Source organism: Papio anubis, chromosome 16, assembly GCF_008728515.1.
Source record: "Papio anubis isolate 15944 chromosome 16, Panubis1.0, whole genome shotgun sequence".
NCBI lineage: Eukaryota > Metazoa > Chordata > Mammalia > Primates > Cercopithecidae > Papio > Papio anubis.
In genome coordinates, this window is record NC_044991.1 from 44,634,679 (window position 1) to 44,648,001 (window position 13,323).

General features: G+C 35.1%; 1 protein-coding gene across 1 annotated transcript in view; it reads left to right on the forward strand.

Annotated features, from left to right (window-relative positions):
* The window catches only part of ESF1 (ESF1 nucleolar pre-rRNA processing protein homolog), a 69,816-nt gene that overhangs the window by 1,584 nt on the left and 54,909 nt on the right, over window positions 1-13,323 (forward strand). The window contains exons 2-7 of the mRNA XM_021921247.2: window positions 150-832; window positions 7,252-7,640; window positions 8,238-8,351; window positions 10,542-10,642; window positions 11,655-11,807; window positions 13,075-13,189. Of these exons, the coding sequence (XP_021776939.2) occupies window positions 193-832; window positions 7,252-7,640; window positions 8,238-8,351; window positions 10,542-10,642; window positions 11,655-11,807; window positions 13,075-13,189 (1,512 nt within the window). The 5' untranslated portion in view covers window positions 150-192. The remainder of the gene's footprint in view (window positions 1-149; window positions 833-7,251; window positions 7,641-8,237; window positions 8,352-10,541; window positions 10,643-11,654; window positions 11,808-13,074; window positions 13,190-13,323) is intronic.

Consider the following 13,323-nt stretch of genomic DNA (forward strand, 5'->3'; position numbering starts at 1 on the left):
CCCAGAATAAGTTGGAGAGATGAAATTAGACTTGTTACCTTTATTTTACATACATTAAACTGAGAATATATTGTGAATTTATGTGTTTTAAAACATTTAATTATGGTACTAACCATTATTACCGTTAAAACATTTGTTTTATTTTTTAGTATTTGGTTTCTTCAAGCATTTGGTCAAGATTAAAAATTTAAAATGTCATCCAAACAAGAAATAATGAATGACCAGCGGTTTAGACGGGTCGCAAAGGACCCGAGATTTTGGGAAATGCCAGAAAAGGATCGAAAAGTCAAAATTGACAAGAGATTTCGAGCCATGTTTCATGACAAGAAGTTCAAGTTGAACTATGCCGTGGATAAAAGAGGACGCCCCATTAACCATAGCACTACAGAGGATTTGAAACGTTTTTATGACCTTTCAGATTCTGATTCCGATCTCTCTGATGAAGACAGCAAAGCATCAAATCAAAAGAAAATAAAGAAGAAAAAAACCCAGACTAAAAAAGAAATAGATTCAAAAAATCTAGTTGAGGAGAAAAAGAAAGAAACCAAGAAAGCTAATCAAAAGGGTTCCAAAAATAAAACTGATTTAGATAATTCTGAAGGAATTAAAAAAATGAAAACCTCATGTAAATTTAAGATAGATTCAAACATAAGTCCGAAGAAGGATAGCAAAGAATTTACACAAAAAAGTGCGAAAGAGAAAAAAAACATTGTTCAACGTACTACAGACTCTTCTCTCAAAGAAAAACGAAGGACATTAGACTCGGGCACCTCTGAAATTGTGAAATCTTCCAGGACCAAGCGTTCTAAGACAAGAGGAGAAATGCAATCAGGTAGATTGGAAAAACTTAGAGATTCTTGGGTGTTGCATTATTTATTTTTATACTGATCTTTCAAAAATGTAAACACATTAATAAGTATTTTCATAGTATTATGGAATGGTCAAATGCTTATCTGGAAATACAAAGCTATAAAAGAAATATGCAGTGATTATTAATTTTTGATGTGGCGCTAGAAGACAGACATGAGAATTTGAATCTTGAAGTTAAACAGTGATTTTGGTTAGTAGTGAGCCCTAGTGAGAACTATATTCTCTAAACAGATGTTGTATGTCATTACATGATAAGAAGAGATGTGTTTAAAGAGGGTAAGTAGGCCGGGCACGGTGGCTCATGCCTGTAATCCCAGCACTTTAGGAGGCCAAGGAGGGCAGATCACTTGAGATCAGGAGTTCAAGACCAGTCTGGCCAACATGGTGAAACCCCATCTCTACCCAAAACACAAAAAATAGCCAGACATGGTGGCACACACCTGTAGTCCCAGATGTTCGGGAGACCGAGGCAGGAGAATCACTTGAACCTAGGAGGTGGAGGTTGCGGTAAGCTGAGATAGTACCACTGCACTCCAGACTGGCTAACAGAGTGAAACTCTGTCTCAAAAGTAAAATAAAATAAATAGTGTAAGTAGGACTCCATCTCAAAAATAAAATAAGAGGGTAAGTAGAGTTGAGTACTCATTCATTAATTTGTTCAACTGCTCATTAACTAGTGTGTGGCAGACAGAATATGAGTAAGGCATTGTCACCCATCTCAGGGCTGTCGCTAGCTTATATGATATCTTTATGCAAATTAGAAAAAGATATGCTCTCTGGACACACTGAGCTCCCAGGAGTCACACTTTGGTGAAGAGATGGCACCTTTGAAGCAGCAGATTTTTTTGCCCCTGAGCAGACACAGCCCCCTCTGGAGTGCATGGCTTGGTGAGTGTAGGATGGCCTTGATTTTAGCCCTTCTTGTCCTTTAATAAATGCCCTTGTGCATGCTTAACTTTGTGCAGTGGCCCCTGTCTAAAGCAACATTGTCCAGCAGAAATATATAATTTTGGATTTTCTAGTAACCACATTAAAAAGTAAGATGAAACAGGTAAAATTCTTTTAAATAATATATTTTATGTAACCCAATATATCAAAATTGTTTCAATATGTAATCAATATAAAAGTCAATGTGTATTTTACTTTCTATTTTCTACTCATTTCAAACTAATATCATACTATTTTCACATTAATGTCAAGTTAGACAAAACGCGTTTCAAGAGCTCAGTTACCACATGTGACTACTGGCTACCATATTGGACAATTTAGGTCTAAAGTAGAAGAAAGTCAGAACCATAATACAAAGTGCAATAGTAGTAAGTGCCATAAAAGATGTTTAGCAGAAAGCCTTGGAAATCTGGAGGAAGAAGTCACTCAAGATGTGGTAATCAGAAAAATTCACAGGGAACACACTACTTTGGGGTGTGGAAAAATTTAAGTTTGAGGACCACAGTGTTCTACATGGAAAGAACTTTTTGAGCAAAGATGTGATTGGGCATGTTCAGAAGAGATCAGTAGTCCCATTTGATTGAAGGGCCAAAATGAGTAGCAGCTAGAAATGATTGTTTGGAACTAGGTGAGAGACAGCTGGCTCTGTTTTGTGTTACGTGTTTACTAAACTTATTAAAATTTTATGTCACCTTCAGCAGCAAGCAATTTTGAGTGTTGATGTTGCTGATAGTTGATGATGTTCAAATGAGCCAGACCTGTCATTACAGGATCTAAGGAGGGGTCTCGATAGATCAAGAGGTTTTGATAGGCCTAGAGGTCTCGATAGGCAGATATCACACTGGGAAGGTAGAAAGTATCAGGCAGTGGAGGGAATTCTGAATAGCAGGGACTAGGGAGTCAGTGGTGGTACGCCGTTTTACATAAGTGAGCAGCAGACCTCATGAGGTGTGGGAAGAAGGGATAGGAATCCGGTTACTGAAACTGAAGAATAGGATTGGAATGGGACCAGCAGCAAAGTTGATTTGGTGTTGAGTTAGTGAGGTAAGTTAGTCTAGGATCCACTTCATTTGGGGCACTGAATTAATATAACATAGCTGTATAATCTTTTAGATTGATTTTACAGACTCTTTTTACATATCTTTTCTCATTTAATTTTCTCAGTTACCTTGAGCAATGAGACTGTATCAGCGAACAAGGTTAAAGTGACTTATGTAAGGACATGGAGACCTGGAACTGCAACTCAAGTCTTCTGATTCCTTCTACCCCACTATGTTGTTTGCAGTAATTTTGTTGGTTCCACAGTTTAGGAAAGGCATTACTCATAAATAAGGATTACGCAGCTCCGTATATAATTTTCTGTTCATTATCCATTCATCAGTTATCATTACAGCAATTACTGTGTGCAAGGGACTGTTTAAGTGCTATAAAGTAAAGGTGATGTGAGGACTTGGCAGTGTGATATTTGTCATTATAAAATGTTCATGCCCAGCACTTGCACTCCTGAATATGTTTTACATAAATAATTGGGTGTGTGCAAAGAATGTGCATTGCAGCATTATTTTTGAAATAAAATGATAACTGGCTGGGCACGGTGGCTCACATCTATAATCCCAGCACTTTGGGAGTGCGAGGTGGGTGGATTGCTTGAGGTCAGGAGTTTTGAGACCAGCCTGGCCAACATGGCAAAATTTTTACAAAAATTTTGTAAAAATACAAAAATTAGCTGGGCATGGTGGTGCACAGCTGTAATCCCAGCTACCTGGGAGGCTGAGGCACGAGAATCACTTGAACCCAGGAGGTGGAGCTTGCAGTGAGCCAATATTGCACCACTGCACTCCAGCCTGGGCAACAGAGCAAGACACTATCTCAAAAAATGAAAATAAAAATAAAATGGTAACAGATCATTAAGAGATTGATTAAATGTTATATGCAAACATCTATGATCTATGAAGTTTTAAAAATAGGTTACAAAATAACAAATGATATGACCAGTTACTTAAAAAAAATTAGTATTTAAATCAGAGAAAGCAAATTTAGAGATATGGTTATATACTAAAATCACCAGTTATCTTTGAATGAAAAATTAGTAGTCACCTTTGTTTAATTTATTAACCATATTTTCCTAATTGTTTTTGGTTTCTAATGATCATTTATTATGTTTATAATTGGAGGAAAATGGTAAATGGTTTTTTTTTTTTTTGAAGTTGCTGGATAAGTAGTAATATTTACTGTCACTACTAGAGTAATACCGTCTAGGAGTAGAGACAGTTGTTTATATTTGTGTAACCCCACATTGTCTTGCACAAGGCTGTGTACATTGTGGGCTCTAAGCAGATACTTTTTGGGTTTTATTTTTTGTTTTTTTGTTTTTTGGAGACAGGGTCTCACTCTACTGCCCAGGCTGGAGTGCAGTGATACAATCACAGCTCACTGCAGCCTCAACTTCCTGGGCTCGGGTGAGTCTCCCACCTCAGCCTTCCGAGTCACTGGGACCACAGGTGCACCCCACCGTGCCCAGCTAATTTTTGTATTTTTATACAGGCAGAGTTTTGCCATGTCGCCCAGGCTTGTTTCAAACTTCTGGGCTCAAGATCCTCCCATTTTGGCCTCCTAATGTGATGGGATTACAGGCATGAGCCACTGCACTCAGCTGCAGATACTTATTGAATGAACAGATATTCTGAATGTAGTTGATATTGTTAAAAACATTAAAATAGAAGACCTCTTTAAGTCTCTTACGCAACACTTTATTATTATACAACCCAAAGCGTGGTATGTATACCATTGTCATAAGTGAGAAGATTTTTGATGATACTCAAACTTTTAAAATATTAATAGTTATGTACTATGTCAATATCTTAGAAAACAATGTAATTACCCCAACACTTCTGTGACTTCAGGAATATTGTTTAGAACAAAGCTAATTTTTAGAAAATTCTATTAAAAAAATATATAAATGATATTTAACAATCATGAAAATGATATAATGATTGACAATTGAGAAATATTGCAATACTAGATAGACTGGGTCTGTAAAATGTTATTTCTAAGCTTGTTGCTTAAAAGTGAATTCTGCTTACCTTGTAACTTTCAGTGTTGTGTTTTTCTGATCTCATACACAACCTGTGACAATGCCTTCATTTTGGCGTTTTTCACTTCTATTGGCTAGTTATTTTTTTATTAACCCCTGCTTCCTTGTGGTGGTAACATAAAAGCCCATTTCCTGCTTTTCCTTCTAACAGAATACCTTTTCATTCAGTTAGTCTCAGGTCAAATTGTATCTTTGTGAAGCCTTTTTTTTTTTTTTTTTTTTTTTTGAGACGGAGTCTCGCGCTGTCGCCCAGGCTGGAGTGCAGTGGCCGGATCTCAGCTCACTGCAAGCTCCGCCTCCCGGGTTCACGCCATTCTCCGGCCTCAGCCTCCCGAGTAGCTGGGACTACAGGCGCCCGCCACCTCGCCCGGCTAATTTTTGTATTTCTTAGTAGAGACGGGGTTTCACCGTGTTAGCCAGGATGGTCTCGATCTCCTGACCTCGTGATCCGCCCATCTCGGCCTCCCAAAGTGCTGGGATTACAGGCTTGAGCCACCGCGCCCGGCCTTGTGAAGCCTTTTTATAAATACTTCTTTGCAGGCAAATTTAGATGTTTCTCACTGTATGGTGATTGAGAAGATAGGTTTATAAATCAGTAAACTGTTACCTTTTATTTATGAATCCATCAAGAGCATAAGATCATGTTACAAATCTTCTCTCTTTTCCCTTATCCTAGCTCAATTCTTTGTATGTAGTAGATAATAAATACTTGCTCAATGAATGGTTATTGTAAGATTATAGGACCAAGAGAAACTTAGTTCCAATTTCATTCTTAATTCTACAAACTTAGAGCTTGTAAGCAGAAACATAAGCTCCAATTTAAAGATGAATAAAACGTAGAAGATATATCTACACACTCAGTAGACAGAAGTTTGTGATTGCTTTAGAAGTAGGAAATGAGCCCTTTCCGAGTTGTGAGGACTAAAATTTCCAACTTAAGCCAAAACAGTCTTTTAATCCTGGTGTATTGCTAATCATTACAGTTGATTACAAAGTTCAAGACCTGGCAGAAAAGTTGTAAATATTATTTCTCTGACTTTATAGGTGATCTCATCCACATCACAGCTTCTGTTGTCAACTACATATGAATGAGTCACTGATCTCCAACCCAGACTTCTCTAAGCTGGATACTCTTATTATTGATCCTTTCTTTTAGATGACTGAGTGGCACTTCATATTCAACATATTCAAAACTGAGCTCATGATTTCCCTCCACCAAACAAACTAGTTCAAATCCAGTATTCCCTTTTCATCTATCCATTTTCTTAGCTAGCTGGCTCTGAAAGCTAAGAAGCTATGACTCATCTTTGACACTTCCAAAATTCTCGTTCCCCATATCAAATCTCCAGTCGGTAATTATTATTGGTTTCACTTCCTAACTGACTCTGAGATCCATGTACTTCTCTGCATATATACTGCCACCCAACTTAGTGCTACCTTCGTTTCTTGCCTTGTGTACTGTACTACCTTTGCTATATTCACATCTGTTCTTCACTTTCCCCAGTCAAGGTGATCTCCTCAATATGCAAGTCTGAGGATGACAGTATCCAAAAGAAGATGACATCCTGTTTTTTGAAAACAGCAGTGTCTTCCCAGTGCTTTTAGGAAAAACTCCAAGCTCTCTATATGGTTTTTAGATAGCTTGGCCTCTACTTAACTCTTCATTTCCATTTGTTACTTGATTCTGTGCTATCTGTGATCTGGATATGATTGTTGGCTTTTTCCTATTGGCAGATTTTTACAGGTACCTTCCTTGCTGTTTTAAACAAATTTCCATCTATTAGTCTAACTTTTGACTGTTTAATCCTCTTCATCCTTCAAGTAACAGCTCAGTTATCACTCACTTAGGGACCCTGTTATATCCCCTTAGAAAACATTCTTTCTTGAATATCTTAGTTGTGATTTTAACTTTTTCTGTGTATTGATTTTGACATCTATTCATGTATTCTTTTCACTCAGCTAGAAGTTTCACTGAGAGCACTGTTTGTTTCTCTTTTGCCAACTATCGTATATTGAGCACTTAGCACATAGGAGGCACACTGTTAAGTATTGGATGAATGTCTGGATCTACTTGCATGATGTGAGCATGTGTTAGGATTTCTGTTAAATAACTTGGTTAAGTGTCTACTGAATTTGTATTTTCCTTTACTCTGTTTCATGGAAGTTATGATTAGGATTTCTATCATAAAAATTGACTAAGCATTTACTGAATTTATATTTGCGTTTACTGTGTTTCATAGAAATCATATTTTTATTGGATTTGATATCAAAATAATTTGGATTCAGTTTAATTCAGTGTATATCTTTTCTTAATGTCTTTCCCCTTTAATATTTTGCAGTGGTTCCACCTATAATGACAAGAGACAGTGATGGTTATGAAAACTTGACAGATGTTGAAATGTTTGACAAAGATGCTCTGGAGGAAGATTCAGAAAGTGTTAGTGGAAGTGATGAAGAATCTGAAAGTGAAATTACAGGTGTTGGTAGAGCTTCAGGTGATGATGATGGTGGAAGTGAAGATGAAGAGGATGAAGATGAAGAAGAGGATGAAGATGAGGATAGTGAGGATGATGATGAAAGTGACAGTGGCCCTGATCTAGCAAGGGGTAAAGGAAATATAGAAACTAGTTCTGAAGATGAAGATGATATGGCAGATTTGTTTCCAGAAGAATCTGGTTTTGAGCATGCTTGGAGAGAATTAGATAAAGATGCTCCTCGTGCTGATGAGGTAACCTTTTGAATAAACAAGATTATTTGTGAAAAACACAGTACAGGGAGCTTTTATGGGTGGTTAGAATTGGTGTCATTAAGTGGGAAAAGCTTATTGGTAATAGTATTCTTGATGATTCTGATTAAAATTTGATATGGAATATAATTATGTGAACTAGAAGATGTCCAAGCAGATAAGGAAGAAGCTCTACATAAATAATTAAAAGTTGCATGAAATTTTTAATACTTGTTTTGGCTAGTAGTTTATATTTCTGTTTGTACGACACCTAATAGAAATGTTGCAGGGTAACATACTCAACTTCCTTACTCATGCATGCATGGCAAAATAGCTTAACAAGCTTGGTACTTAAAAAATCAGCTCATGATCATGTTCTGATTTAACAAGAAGCAGGTAAGAGAAAGTGCTTGTCTGTTACGGTTTTACTGTTGGTTAGCTCATTTGAAGTTCTCTTTTATATACTGAATTACACTTAGATAACTACTGTACTGTTAATTTCAGAGCATAGGGGACAGAATTTATTACATTTTTAGAATCTTTATCTTTCAAGTATTGATAATGATATGGATTATGTACTATTTAATTCTCATTTCTCAGATTACACGTCGATTAGCAGTTTGTAACATGGACTGGGATAGATTAAAGGCAAAAGATTTGCTGGCTCTGTTCAATTCATTTAAACCTAAAGGAGGTGTTATATTTTCCATCAAGGTGAGAATTCATTTCATTTGGAAGTAAATGTTTCTAGGCATTTTAAGTTAAATCTGATTTTTTTTTTTTTTGCCATGGTTTTCATTTTTAGGAAAATAATGTGGAAGTTGTCTAATACAATTGAGTGTGAAACTTATGTAACAGGTGTAACTGTTAGAAAGGAAGAGGTGAAATTATTATTATTGATAGGTTATATGCTTGTTTACACATTAAAAACCCAAAGAAATAAAAGCTTAGTAAAGGGACAGGGTATAAGAACTGTTTTTAAAAATAAATTGCATTCCTTATTGCTAACACTGGCCAATTAAGGAAAAAAAAAATCTATACTAGAAACAAAACCATATAAAGTACTTGGGAATTACCTTAATAAACACAAATGACCTATGTGAAGTAAACTGTAACACTTGATAAATTTGAAAAACTTAGATAGATTTGGAGACACCTTGTTTCAAGCCAACCTAATGATTAAGAATCCAGACTTTGCATTATGAGAGACCGGGGTTCAAATATTGATTCTCGTAAGTGCTATGTGATCCTGGACATTTAATTAATTTCTCAAATATGTTTACATCTTTCCAATATATCCAAGTGGATATATAACAATAGTATTGGTGGCTGTAAGGATTACGTATAAAGGAGCTCACGCTAAGTATTTAGTGCAGTGCCTGAAACAGTCCTGCCCTCAATCGTTGTTAGAGATTGAGTCTTCCTTATCCAAAATGCTTGGGATCAGAAGTGTTTTGAACTTCAGATTTTGAAATAAAATTGCATTATATATACTTACTGGTTGAGCGTCCCAGTTCCGAAATCTGAAATGCTCCAGTGAGCATTTCCTTTGAACCTCATGTTGACAGTCAAAAAGTTTGGAATTTTGGATTTGGGATTTGGGATGCTCAACCTGTATTACTGTTTAAATATTTAAAGATGTTGTGTCTACAGTTCTAGTGTAATTTTGATCAAAATCCCAGTTCAAGTCAAAATTAAGAAAAAGGATACCAATAATCATCTAAAAGAATAAACAAATTAAGAGTAGCTAATAAAGTTTTGAGAAATCATGTTAATATAAAAACTTACCCTGTCACTTCTCAGCCTTTTGGCTAAGATCAAGTATAAAAACTGATCGTACAAGTTACAATATCTAAACATTCTATGATGCTATGGGGATTGACAGGTTTAAGTAAAAATGGGACAAATTGGTAGAACAGAATAGAGTTTATATGATAACTTAGATCAAAATAGGCTGCTTGAATATTTGGACAAATGAACAAATCATTGGATAGAGAACTTGATTCAGATCTTTACCTCCTGATAGCCCCAACGAAACTCTAGATGAAGCAAAGGAAAAAAAATTAAAAGTCAAGCCAAAGAAACAATTTTAAAAACCTGTGTTTTAAGCGATAGTAAGAATTTCTAGACTTAGAAAAGAAGAAAAAAAAGAATCAAAAGTTGCGACTATATATATATTATAAACTTATGTATTAAACCTATTGTGTGTATATATATATACACAATTAAAGTTAGTAAGAAAAACTTGGATCATCTTGTTGATAAATTGCGTATTTCAGACAGTTCAAAAAAGCATGTATTCATTAACAAATGTGTATTAAGCCCAGTAGTATCAAAGCGATGTCATTACTACAATTATTTCTTGACTCTCAAAGTAGGCAGGATTTTAGAAAATACCACACCTGGTGAGAGTGAATCCTTTTTCTCATATCGAGACTATACCTAATCTGTATAATGTTGTCATCAGTTCTGTTCTGTTTCTTTAAAAGAAAGCACTGGGTAAATGGTATGACAGAGATAAGTTGGTTATTACAAAATTGATTTTCATTATATGTTTATTTTTCTGTATTTCATGTAAACTATTTAATTTGCTCACTTTTCGTGTGTGTGTTTATATTCAGATTTCCTTGAGCTTAGCGTCTTGTTTTGCTTTTAATTTTTCCTTTGGGTCTCAGAACCATTTGTTTTTCAAGCCTCGTATCTGTTAGTCTCCAGCCAAAGTGATCTATTTTTAAAGAAAATTTCTCAGAATGCTCTAGCTTCCTATAGTGGATTTGGAAGTGAGTCGCCCTTGCTGTTTTCATTGAGTCAAGTTGTGACTTTTAAGAGTTCCTGACCTCAACAGGTCTAGATATTTGTGTAAAGGAATGTACAAATTACATTGATCCTTTTTTTTCTGTTTAGATATATCCTTCAGAGTTTGGAAAGGAGAGGATGAAGGAAGAGCAAGTTCAAGGACCAGTAGAGCTATTAAGTATTCCTGAAGATGCCCCAGAAAAGGACTGGTATTAAATCACTATAGAAAATAAAAATAAACCTCATAAATTCATGTTATTAGTTCAGAATTCTGGTCATCTTGATAGTTAAAACTGAAGTTTATACTTGTGCCATTCATGGTTAAAACAGGTTGCAAAACAGATTTAAAGTCTGTTAAAAATGGTACATTATTCCAAGAAGATTTTTGTTTATGTATATTTATATTTCTGTATTCATGAGAATAATTATTGCAGTTTTTGGAAAACATTTCATGATTAAACTGATTTGGAATTCTTTTGAATTCTTTCAGCCTCGTTGCTCTGAATTAGTACGTTTTGCTTTTTTTTTTTTGAGACATCATTGAAGCTCTGTTTGCTTTCAAATTATATGATTTTTCTTATTTGAGAATCAAATAGAAAAGTGAAAGAATGATAAAACATTTTTTTATCATCATGGTGCAATATAGAAAATAATTTCAGATAGTTTTTAAGCCACTAGGTGGAGCTATATTTACACATAATAAAAATGAGGGTTAAATAGATAAGAGAGCAGATGAAGATCTTCAAAGAATGTGTTGTATCAATGCTTTGTGTGGAACTTAAAAAAAAAAAAGGAATGTGTTGCAGTTAAGCAAAATTAAACTTATGGACTTAAATATTTTGCAAGATCAAGAATGTCTTTGTAGCTAATGCCTTTCTAACGTTTTATAATAGAATTATCTTCATTGGCTTTACTTGAGAAGGTGGTATGTGGTAGCAAAATGAAATAACTATTCTGTGAGTTAAATTCTAGATAAGCACATATAATTCCCACATGCTCCTTTCCTAGATACCATATTCCAATCCAAATACTTGTACCTTGTGAGAATAATAAGTTGAGCTTAAGTATTTAATGTTTATAAAGACAAAGTCATGAAAGAAAGATGGCTTGATATGAAGGCCAGCTTATAATATGTTTTTCTTGAAAGAATTACATTTATTTGCTAAAGGGAAATGTTTGTGTTTCTGTATAAGTATGTTTAATTAGTTTTTCCCACTTTAGGACCTCTAGAGAAAAATTGAGAGATTATCAATTCAAACGACTGAAGTACTATTATGCAGTCGTAGACTGTGATTCTCCGGAAACAGCTAGTAAAATTTATGAGGATTGTGATGGCCTGGAATTTGAAAGTAGTTGTTCTTTCATAGATCTAAGGTAATCCAGTGTATGTATTACCAATTTAGTCTTTTAGTACAACATGATTATAAGAAGTAAAATATTTGAACTGATAGTGATCTCTGTTTTATATTCTGAAATGATTTTTTTTGCTTTTGGGTTAACTCTATTGCATGGAACATCACTCCTAAGAAAGAAAACAAGAAAATGCTAAAGTATTATGTATGAATCATCCCCACATCTTTTTCCTTTCAGACATATTGGCTCTGTTTTTAAGATGGTGTACCCTACACAATGATGTTTCCTTGCAACTGCTTTTTAGAGCTAGGAACCAAATGAAGTTACCTTTTAAAAATGCATGGAGGAAAGGACAGAGGAATTTGCTAACAGACTGTTATCTCTAGATCCATGCTATCCAGTATAGTAGCCACTAGTCATATTTGGTTATTTTAGTTAAATAAAATTTAAAATTCAGTTGCAGAGTCATATTTCAAATAATTAATGGTTACATTTTGGACAGAGCAGATACAGAACATTGCCCTTGTCACAGAAAGTTCTGTTGGACAACACTGCTCTAAATGTAAATGACTAAATGTACAATTAGGAAATTGTAAGAATCAACCTTAAGCTTTCACTTGTTTTCAGTGACACCTCATGTATATGATACTTTGTATTCACAGTGCTTACCCTTTAATAATTATATTTGATCTTTAAAATACAATACAGCCAACTGGGCATAGTAGCTCATGCCTGTAATCCCAGCACTTTGGGAGGCCTAAGCAGGAAGATCGCTTGAACCCAGGAGTTCAAGACCAGCCTGGGCAACATAGTGAGACCCTGTCTCTACAAAAAATTTTAAAAGTAAAAATTAGCCAGGTATGTTGGCACACGCCTGTAGAGGATTGCTTGAGCCTAGGCCGTTGAGACTTCAGTGAGCCATGATTATGCCATGGCCCTCCAACCTGGGTGATGGAGCAAGACCCTCTCTCTAAAAACAACAACAAAAACATAGTCAGTGACTGCGCTATCAAGTCTGGATCTTTTTGAAACGTGAGGGACCCACATGTGCTTGCACCTGACTCATTAATTGACTCCTAATGCAGGGTTTCTATCTATACAGCATTCTTTTAAATTTAGAGGAATTATAGCTTATGAATTTCAGAAATTTATACAAAGATGAACTCATTAAGAAATACACAGAGGTTATGTCTAACATTGTCTCTTAAACGTGTGTCTTTTAGAAAGTTATATGTATGGTTATCACTGCAGTGTATGTTTAAATAAATTTTTTTTCTTTACTTCTTAGGTTTATACCAGATGATATTACTTTTGATGATGAGCCTAAGGATGTAGCCTCAGAAGTGGATTTAACAGCATATAAACCAAAATATTTCACATCTGCTGCAATGGGAACATCAACGGTATTTCTTAACTTTAAAAAATATGTAGCCGGACTCTATTGCTTTATGAAGAGAGTTTGTATATTATAGCATCTTTAAAAATGGAAAGTATTAATTTTTTGTTATTATTTTTTCTTGAGACAGAGTCTCGCTCT